The 11,598-nt window shown below is 31.2% G+C and overlaps 1 protein-coding gene across 1 annotated transcript in view; it reads left to right on the forward strand.

Moving 5' to 3' along the window:
• Positions 1-11,211, forward strand: part of Shc (SHC-adaptor protein) — a 141,414-nt gene extending 130,203 nt beyond the window's left edge. The window contains exon 11 of the mRNA XM_081747789.1: positions 645-11,211. Within this exon, the coding sequence (XP_081603915.1) occupies positions 645-785 (141 nt within the window). The 3' untranslated portion in view covers positions 786-11,211. The remainder of the gene's footprint in view (positions 1-644) is intronic.
• Positions 11,212-11,598: the final 387 nt, after the last annotated feature.

Consider the following 11,598-nt stretch of genomic DNA (forward strand, 5'->3'; position numbering starts at 1 on the left):
TCATTTGGATATCATATGGTGCTTTCTTTCTGTACTAATTTGTGTTGCTTTCGTACAATGTCTTTTAGCTTAGTTCGAAAATTGTTTTGAATTGAGGCATCCATTCGTCTGAAATTGTCAGCATGTGTCACGAAAATTGGTTGCCCAGGTCGTTCCTCTTGGAAACTGTCGTCTGGACTTCAGTAGTGTTTATGGCATATTGAACTCACAGGTACTCCTCTTTTTCCATACAACTATAATTATGAACAACTTTCAAACGTCTGTTAATTTCGATTGCAGTTTATCCTTCCAGTATTAACCACAGAATCCTGCTTTCTGTGATTACTCACGCTAAATGAGTAGATTGGCTGAAATTCTAAACCTGAAACAATATCCTGTATAATATTGTTACAGTTTTCCAAAAAATTCAATTTTCTCCCTTAAACTTCGAGAATATCGGTTAGGGAAAAGAGATCTAAACAAAACTTAGCAAGAATTCGAGAAAGATAAGGTAATATGATGGACGGGTGTCATCTTCAAGCTAATTACATTGACATAGTCAATGGAAGGTTTTATTATACAGTTATTTTGCTGAAGGCTTTTCTGAAGCTTGAAGTTATTTTTATTTATTTATTTATTTTTTTTTATTTTTTTTTTTTTTTCAGGTTCGTACGAAGGACAGAATGTTCGAAAGTGTAAGCCATTTGATCAACTATCATTGTGAAAATGGGCTGCCGATTATATCTGCAGAATCTGCATTGATATTGAGGTTTCCAGTGCCGAAGCCTAGGCCTCAGAATTCTTGATGCGTGACTGAGGACGACGACAGCTGCTGTAATTTTGCTTTAAGAATAAGTTAGTAAATTAATGAAATTTACTAATTTTTAATAATAATAATAAACAAAAAACTATTATTGTACCCGTATGTAAATATTCATAAGTAAAGATTTGAATACCCACGTATAAAAATTGGTTTTGACTATATGATATATATTACATATGTAATTATATATAAAAAAATATGTATAGTATATTTTTACGAGTGTTGTGATATCCGGAAAATAAGTAAAAATCGATATGGTCTTAAGCACTGTATTTCCTAGATTTGTGAATATTTGTAGAGTTGTGTTTACAAATATTACCTACTGAGAATAATAATGACAATATGAGTTGATTTTTATTTACAGTATCTGCAAATGATTGCAGAATATACCTTATTATTATTATTATTACTATTAAATACATCGAGAATCATTTCAATATATTATGAGTGAACATTGGAAGTTGTTCATTATTTTTTATTACTTTTGTTTCTATACTTGGACTAATTTCTCGGACGTGAAATTATTATCATTTTTTATTTTTCGGAATAAAGCAAAGCTTCAAATGCGAGAATATTAAAGTGTGCAATAGAGGCATTGTAACTTATTCAGATTTAATGATCATTATGAATGAATGACGTAAACTCTAGTTTGCGTAACAGTGATACATAATAAGGAGAAAAAATAATAAATTAGATACATGAAGCAATCATGTTTTATAAAGAATGTCAAGGAGTTATAAACGTTAATGTAAGGCAACTGTTCTTTTTACTAAGTAACATAGCGTAAGTAAGAATTTCACTCCATTTTACTGAGGATTATGATGAAAGTTAAAGGTTAAGAACTGATCTGTGTTTTTTAAACTTTTTTGCTTGCTTGTTTATGTAACGTAGTATATTACGTTTAAGTTGATGTGTTAAATAACTTACAAATTTTATTTTCAGTATTTTACATTACTGTTTTCTTGATTTATGTGAGTTTTACGGCTAGTATATACAGCTATAAATTTCAGTAAATGTACATAATACATTCATATTTGACAAACTAACATAAAACAATTAAATATACATTCGACAACTAAAAATTCTGAAGTTACATTTTATTCTAACATTATGTTCTAAGCATTGAGATTTCATTATTTTGAGACTTTATAATCTCGGCAAGCTCTCGATAGTCATTTAAATTGTAATTTCGTGGCTTTGAACGGACTAGTGTGTTAGTTGTTTTCAGAATTCGTTTTCTTCCACTGTTTTTAACGCCAGGCTAGATTCTACCTTTGTCATGCTGTTATGCGAAGTTGTCATGAAAAGATATCTTTTACGGTTTAGATCTAAATTTTTCTTTAATTGTTCTTTACCATTGTCATTTGTTTTTTGCGACAATTCTGTCTGCTTCGTTATGCATTTCTGTATTCACATATTGAAACAATTGATAAGATGTTATATATGAAGGGAATCGGACTAATCCGTATCATTAGGATAATATCAATTTCAATTCCCATTTTATTTATTTATCTCCGTGCTGTAATTACCAAAGGAAATTTCCTTGTGTGTGTGTGTGTAAGTAACAAATGTTCTAGCATGTACGTAGCGAGAGAATATCAGTTCTTGACCTGTGGCGTGGTATTGTATTCTGTCTTGCTTGGAGACGAGATAATGTGTTGGGAAACAATTTATTTTGTACAAGGTCATCTTCCACGGTGGTCTGTGCGCTTAGCCAACTGTACTGGAAGTCGCGACGTACGGTAATATTAATGAGAACATGTAAACTTTATAACTCGGTATCACATAAGAGTGGAAACCATAATGAGTTAATCTATTCTGTCCTGCAATTAAATAACAGCTACTAGTAAATGAGTATCACCCAATATATTTTATTTTTAGTTTGTAACTTAACTGATTTGCGCGTAGTATCTTTCATACATAGAGAATATGATTCTCTATGTGTTTCTTCTAAAATTTATGTCCAGTGAAAATTGGTACCAATAACTGAATATGAAAAGTCTTCTCTTCGAAAAGATATTCTCTCATCAAGAAGGTTGAATCAAGTAGGTTGAATTTGTGATCATTTTTCAGGTATTGATCTAGCATTTTCATTTATATACTTTCTTTGTAAGCAATGTTCTTAGGCGTCAAACGTATATATATATATCTTACTTTAATCTTGTTGTTCGGCACAGTTACGACTGAATTAGCTCTATGATTTAATAAAAATTCTACATTCTATACCAGATAACTGTGGTGACTATATAAGAGGGTATATTAGTCTTATTACCAAAATGTTCATATTGTACATCAAAGTTCCCTGGCGTAACCATTCATTTTTCATTCTAAATGTTCTAAAGGGAAAGTGTGGTGAAACGGCTCAGCCCTTATTGATATGTTTTAGATCTAAATTTCAGTATTCCTCGACTTCTCTGCAACGTGAGTGCATTACAGTGGCGAAATTAATACATTTATATCATATATCTTAATACTGTAAGATTTTAGACATAAACGTGTAACTAAGACTTCTAATTTCCTAACATTTACTACATCAACGAAGACCGCATTAAAGGAATTAATTTTGTGAAAATAAGACAAATGCAATTAAGACAATCCTTTTTTTTTTTTTTTTTTTTTTAATCAGTGTAGTCTTAACTTGATAAGTAAAGCTAGTGCATTTTCAGTAGAATATAAGATTGTTACATATATTTTATTCTGCCGAGCTCCCTCGTAGTTATGTGGTTAGCACGATCGGGATTCGATTTCGGGTAGAGGCTTACGTGGTGCGGATTTCACATTGAGCTGTAGCTCCATGTTTCATAGACTTAAATTCTTAATCAACCAACTAACTAATGAGTGACTGCCGTAGACGGGAGTGGCAGAAAGTGTTGTCAACGGAATTTATAAAAGAGCTGCTACAGCGCATCAAAATGGAAGTTTTTGTTTAGTATTTAGAGATTATTCAGAGATTAAAATTAATGAACTCAGGACTGAAAAAAAAAGTCTCTCTTTCGGTGTCTGAATTGTTCGTTCTATAACGCATACTTAGCTACAGTTTCGATGGGCGAATACGAGTAATAGCCTTTTCACTCGTGTGAATCGACATTTACTTTTTTTTTTGTCGCTTTAACCGGCCCGTTGTTGCAAGTCTTGGCATTAATTGTTTCGTTTTGCTTTCAGAATCCTTCCAAAGAAAGGTAATGGGGTACGCCCATTTGTGCAATGAACCAGGACACATTTACCGGTTGAACATACTAGTGGAAAGATCTAAGCACGTATTAGTCTACCGACATCTCCTGTGTCGCTACCGAAGCGTGGAGGCGTTCCGACATTATAGGGGGATCGAATTCCACGGTGTGATCACAACCCAGCACAGTTGAAACCCTTAGAAACCAGGGCTTTTGGCCCACCTCTGCCTCCCTGATTACGGCTGAGGTACCACATGCATTACTGGACCCCAGTGACTCGTGCAGACCGCCCATTTAGGCCTATTAATAAATGTGAAATTTCTCCTTTCTTCTCTTTTCCTGTGATACTCGTTTCTGTTAGTTTCCGTTGGCAACACTGGGGAGTAGCCAGCGAAAAACAACAGTGTTATATGCATTTCATTGAAAAGAGGGAACGATGCACAGGATAACTATTCTGTGATGTTTAAGTTACGTTTTCTCAAAATGCCAAGAAAACGAATTACTATCATGCCAATGACTAAGAGAATAGAAACGTGAAAGTAGAATAGATTTGTGTAGAAGTCAGCATGGTGAGACAAAATATACTTTCATTGTCGCGGCGAAGATTCGTGAGTTGAGCTCTACAAATGATTTTGGAACATTTAAACAATGCTTGTTTTTGAGGAAGGAATCAATAGTTTTTATTATTATTGCTTTTTCCGTATCAAAAGAAAACATTATAAGAAAACACTTCTGTGCAAGGACTATTATCAAACCTCATGCAAGAGGCTTAAATGCTTGTGTATTTCTGGGATTAGAACAAACTATGGTACTATGATCTTGTGAGAGAATATTGTGTACAGGGTAGATATTGTTACTGTTATGTGGTACTGTGTATTTATCTTATTACTATAGTGCAGCATTCTAATTAGCTTCTCTCCTGAAAAAGATTTTTCTTTCTTTTTTTTAATCATCACATATATACTCGTCTTGTTTTCGTGCCTTGTGGGAACATAAATTTTCATATAGCTCATGCATTAATTTTCAATTTGTGTAGCGTGAAAGAAAGAAAAGAACTGAAAGCACGCTCTCTCCCTCCATTTGGTTAACGAAGGTCAAGTTGGATTCATGGATAAAACCTGATTCACATAGATTTTTTGCTTTATATATTGTTGATACGAGGTCTTTTTTTTTGACTACAAGGCAATAAGATGATTAGAACAATCTCATACATGACATTAGCTGTATCCTGTTCCAATATGTGTTTCTTGTGTGTATTATTTTGTCGTTAATACACTTTAAGATCTCATAGAGAGCAATAATGTATATGTAGGTATGAAATGCGTAAGAAACCCATTTTGGTATTTAGTCTTATTAATAATAATAATAATAATAAACTGTTTCAATATTTCAAGATCTTCATAACTTGTGGCTTTGTGGGCCGAAAAAATATGCCTGCTTTAAGTTAGCAGCTGAAAATTCCCGTGATTCTGTTCAGAATCAAATAAATTCAAGTACAGAATGATCAGAATTTTAGGCTGTTAGGAAACCGTTCAAATTAAAAAAGCACTGACCAGTAATTCTGTACAATTATTGTGTGCTCGATTCTTATTATGTACTAAAGCAGGAATAATGTTTCAACTCATGCTTGGATTGCTGTCTAAAAAAAAAAAAATAAATAAATAAGATTGTAATAATACAGAAATAATTCTGAATATTATTATATTTCTGATTAAGAATTTGTAATGTAAACCAATTACATTAGTGTTATTCCAGACTGATATATTTTATTTTTTTGTGTAGTGCATGCATGTGATGTGTTTTTGAAATTTCTATATTAAAAATGAATGAACAAATAAAGTGAAGCAAGTCAATTATATGTACAGTCGACTTTAAAATGTTTACCTATCTAGACTACTGGATTTATTGCAAATTATTGTCGGTAACACTTTTAATGTTGACTAGATATCGATACAAAAACCAAGCACAAAGTTGAGATGCAGTTTTGTCTTCCATGTTTGTAAGAAAACATGGTAATGAGAAGTTCTTCGTTGATGAAGATATGCCTCCCTCATTGTCAGTTGTAAGACAGCCTATACTAACGAAGTTTGAACAGTTCATTTTCCACACTCGAATTTTTTGAAACTGTTTACAGATCTCGTTAGACATACTGTTACATCGTTTTGAAGCTTTATTAAAAAGTTATCGCACAGCAAAACACTACCTAGATTCAATTTCATATATTCACTCAACGTAAGGTTAAATATATACATACAAATATGTTATTGGTGCATCAATATATGTATATATTGAAGAATTTTAAATACACTGGAACTATATGTAAAAACTTTGTAAGGCGATTGGCCTTAGAAGCATCATCTCAGCTTACGTGCCTCGTTTCAAGGCTTCTATAATTAAAATGATACCTGTGTGACATTTCAGACAAACTAGCAATATCTTCATGTCGTGATAGATCAAGACTTACGATTTTATTTCTTTCAAGGAATGTATAAACAATGACTTTGAAGACAACTAGGCAGGTAGATATTGCAACCCTTTCTTTTTGTGTATAGCCAAATGTCTTTGTTACCACTAAGAGCAAAGTGGCAACATTGCTATGTTATGAGAATAATAGTAAGAGATCAGATTTTATCGTGAAATAGCAGTATTTTGAACAATATTTTAGAAATATCAGTTACTTTTGACGGAGGTACGAAATTTCAGTAATGTTAATACATATACATACGCACCAGAAATTGTGCATCATTAGGATCGTTTGATTTGCTTATTTGTTGATTTCATGTATAGGGGGTTGATCGAAAATTGATGAGCTTGAGTTTTAATGGTAGAGTCTACATTGATCGAGAAACTGTTCATTCATCAGTAGGTGCTCACAAAGTGCAGAGTGGAGTTTATTTATAAAATGCGAAGTGGCATATTGAGGTACATCCAGTACAGCCACTAAATTAGAAAAAGTTCAATGTACGTTTCTGTTCAAAACAATCTTGGCCATGTATTTTGTAAAAGCCTTATATTTATAGGTAGAGGTTTTGAGACTCGCAGTAAAGTCTTGAAATAAAAGTAAGTCTGTTTTGTACAGCTCTACATAGGTGCATATAGATGAAAATACGTGCGTGAAAGAAATATGAATGACCACGTCTTTTTGAACAAGACTGTACCTTGAGAAGCAATAGGTGAAAAGTCTATATAATTTCTCAAGAGATATTCATTATTTGAACGTATTTGTATTGTCAATAATGAATATAATGCAAAGTATGTCGATGTTGTAAAATGGAATTAATCTGAACAAAGCTCTGTTGGGTATGATATTTGTATATAGAACATTTAATTATATTGTGTACAACCTTTTCTACATATCATGGAAGGATATTATTTTTCTATATCCCCCCATACTTGCATATTGTTCTAAATACTTCGAACTTCCAAGCACATTTTTTGTGATATTACTTTTTACATAAAGAAAATAGCTGCATTGTTATCGAAATTTAGCAGTTTCTTACAGAAGTAAATTACAAAAAAAAATCATTCTTCCTTATATGTTCTACATGGGCGTAAATAGGTGTAAGACTGACTGACATACTGCTGACTGAGAATCTCCTAATTAACTGTGTGTGCTATATTATGTTATTTTATGTTACAGCGACGAGTAGGTGAAAGAACAAAAGTATATGTATTTACATAACACTATTATGTACAACATACAGTTAGAAAGTACTTTGTATGTATTTTTTTAAAATTTCTATCATATTTTAAGTGGTATAATTAGTACGTGCCTAATTTTTTGACGGATAGTTACTGTGCAGAATATCATTAACGGAGCAGAAGTTGTAAGAGAGCCATTTTATTCATTTGAATTATATTGCAGTCTCAAGAAATAATGATTCAATTTAAATATTCATATTTTTGTCGTTGCAGAGTGATGTATTTGTGTAAAGAATTGTTCTGATTTGTTTAATTTCTGTGTAGTTAACAGTAGTTAACTAATTATAAATATTTGGTTTTTCTTTTTGTGTATTATATATAATTCTGGATATATATATTTTGTCATGTTCAATGGGCTTGAGTAGCTTAGTGTTTTGATGTGAATAAAGTATTTTAGCTTGCATTGCGGTAATTATTTTAACAAATTTTGGAAAGACATAATATCTGATGGATGTAACTTCGATGGTTAAAGTTATATCGATGGGTTTTACGTTAATTTTGAGCCAGTTCATTTAAATATTTAATTATTTATTCATGAAGCCTGTTTCTTCTTTAAATACAATCTGTAATGTAAATTATTTGTCTGCCTAAGAATCAAAGACAATCTATTTTTATATCGTATGCCACATGTTTCTTCGTACTTCTGAACTCTTTCATTTCATATTTTATGCAAGTGGATGTATTCATACCGTGATGTTTTACGTTAATAGTACTGTTAGGTTGTTGTAGTAAGTAAATACTCAAAGCAAATTATGTCTACTGTTTTTCTTAGCTCTGTAAATATTCTTTGATCTTCCTTACCCTTTATTTTGTATGTTTATGCATGATATTGTTGTTGTTAGGTAGATTTTACCTTTCAATGCAGTTTGTGTAATCCTTCATTCTTAAGATTGTTATTTTTATTGTTTTGGTTTATACAGTAGAACGTGAACTACATAAAAACGAGTAATTGGGACATACTACAGTGACCATGTATAAAGACTGACTATGTTATCGTTATATGTTATTGATTGATTGCCACTAGAGGTAATTGATAATAGTTGGGAAAACAGCTGTACTTTGGAAGTTTTGCAGTAAACAGACACAGTTTTATTAAATGAATGTTGTTTGATGAAAACTAGAATTTCCCTATTGTTTCTCGTTGAATTTTTTTTATAGTATCTTCTAATTTTTTATTTACCAATATTATCTCTTCATTGTTTGTAGGTAGAATTCACGAACTTCGGAAATGTAAAATATATCGATTTCGTACTAGTAATTTGAAAGTATGTACTAAATATATTTTTCAATATTACGTTTACCCCCTTAGAGAACAAGATTATCATAATCGAAGTACGTCTTCTTTCAAAATGGTAGTAGTAATTTTTAAGTTAATATAGGTACATTATGTCTTTAGTTTAAATTCTTCACTTCAGGTAGAAAGATGAATGCACTTCGTTCCTCGCATAGTTTTACAATATTGTTCAATATTTCTCTATGCATTAAACACACTAAACTTAACAAAGTATCTTCAGGTTAATTTATCTACAACAGTACTTGTTGGTGATAAAGTTTACTGCAATTTTCCAAAGTATTCTCCCTGCAAACACGTAATTAGCGCTGTTAAGAGATTTTTTTTTCTTTCTTTCTAAAATGTCAGTTGTGGTTCTATTACGTGTAACTGAAAAGCACTTTGTAGTTTCTTATACAACACATATGCTAGGAAAGAATTATAAATTCGGTTTTAGATTATGCTGTAGAACAAAGGTTTACGTAATTAGCAGTTCTTATGGCAACGAATATTGTTTCAACGAGCGTTTTCTATTTGTGAATACTTTACACAGAATTGTCATCGAATTAAAATATGTAATGAGAGAGAACTGATTTCCTTCCCACCCTTAGGAATCTGTTAATTTCTACGGGCACAAAGTGAACTATTAAGTTGCTTTCAGAAGTAAAATTTGTGTTTTTGGTAGCAAACTATATAAGACAGTAGTGCCTCAGACATATTGCTTCAGATTCTGTTGTAACACACGACTCGGAAGATACAGTTGATTCTTTCAGTTCTTTTGGAAGGAATTCACAAAATACCGTAGAGTGTTGTTGTTTCTTCCTCTCTACAATATAATGGATTGATCTATAATCACTCTTCACATAGTGATTAATACTAGAATGTGTTCACAGCACTTCTAGAGCTCAGTATTGCAATGATCAGCAATAACTTAAAGGTTAGAATTTATGCCATAAATAAATAAATTGATCTGAATTCTGCTTTTATAAAATCTTGACTAAAGGAAGACCTGAATCTAGTAAATATGTAATTTAAAGCTCTTTTGACGGATCTGAGGAAAAACAATCTCTGGTTGCAAAGCAGTAAGTTCGATTTTGAAAAGTCAAAACAAAGAAGTTAAATGTGATTTGTATATGGAACTACAAGAACTTACAGTAGTTATATTACATTTTTCGTGAGCTATATTCTTATTTTGTTTTATGCTCTCCTTTTCCGAACGGCATTATAATTTTGTTTTCTGTAAATTACTGCGTTGTTGGTACAAAGGATTAGGTATTTTTGTAAGAGTAAGAGAGATTTTCTTAATTATTATTATTATATAAATAATATGAAATGACCTAGGAGAAAGTTGTAAGATATGTTTATAGAATACTATTTGGGTATGACAGATGTTCGACAACTAGTCTGTGTACTTTGTGGAAGACGAGAAAAGTAGAGGAATATTTCCGGATATGTACATGCATTTATTTTTATACTTACGTTTAGCTAGATTTTTATTTAATGTATGTGTATGTATGTATATATGAATTGACAGATACGATAAATTTAATTTTCAGCGGTATTTAATGTCTCCTTAAAAGGAGAAATAAATTTCTTAATTGCATGTTACTTTTGCTGCTGCTATTAACAGTTGTAGTATTATTGGTGCTAAAGTTCCTTTGGGTAAAAATATTTCCTAACGTGCCATGTCCATGATTTGTATTATGTAGATTATATCTGCAGTGAATATGTTTTATTCTTGCGGAAAAAAAGTGTGGCTTCGTCTGTATATTGTAATTAATGTTTTAGGGAGTAATATTTCTTAATTGTATTTCTGTAAATTGATATATTTTAATTAAATGTTGCAGATGTATGATAGAGTTATATTGTTCTGAAAACATTGTGACAACTACCATTGCAAATATTTCTGAAAATTTTAGTTGAGATACAAATCATGTGTAATGATGTTGCGTGCTAATAGATTATTTTATTGATTTCTGATCTTTTTCCGTTGCGAATATTGAACAAGTTTCTCATTACCTTACTTACTAACGCTCTGTCATTATTTATAAATATAGAAAGAAAGAAGTTCTAAACTCAGGGATGAAATTTCAATTAAAAGTGTTGTAATATGTCGGTGAAACTTGTACAACTGTTAACGAAACCGGAAAACCAGTTTTCTGCTAGTGTTTAAATTGTTATTCCCTTTGTAATTATATATAAAAAAAAGTGTCATATTAATGCTATGTAACTTTCTCATCTACTTAGAAATAAATGTAATGAAATTATCGAGTTTTTTTTTTTTTAATAATCGATCATTAAGGTGGAATGTAGTCGAACTTGAGATTTAATCATTACATTTTTAGTTAGTCAAAGTAATTATTAGAATTTCATTAATTTTAATTATAACAATTACTTCTTCTATGATTAATTTTTATTGTTGGCCATTAGAAATGAGCATTAATTTTGTTTGAATGAACAATTTTTGTTTTTACGTGAAAGAAGCAGTGAATACATTTTAAAAAAAAAATAATCCCCTAAGTTCGATATCCAGTTTGAAAAGATTTGTATACGGAGCAGTAAGAGTCTTCCTTTGACAATTATTTTTTACAGTTAACATTAGCTTAAAAGCTTTCCATTATCAATACAGTAATGATGTACACCGTCCTACAATT

This window comes from Thermobia domestica, chromosome 2, assembly GCF_964235325.1.
Source record: "Thermobia domestica chromosome 2, izTheDome1.hap1.1, whole genome shotgun sequence".
In the NCBI taxonomy this organism is placed as follows: domain Eukaryota; kingdom Metazoa; phylum Arthropoda; class Insecta; order Zygentoma; family Lepismatidae; genus Thermobia; species Thermobia domestica.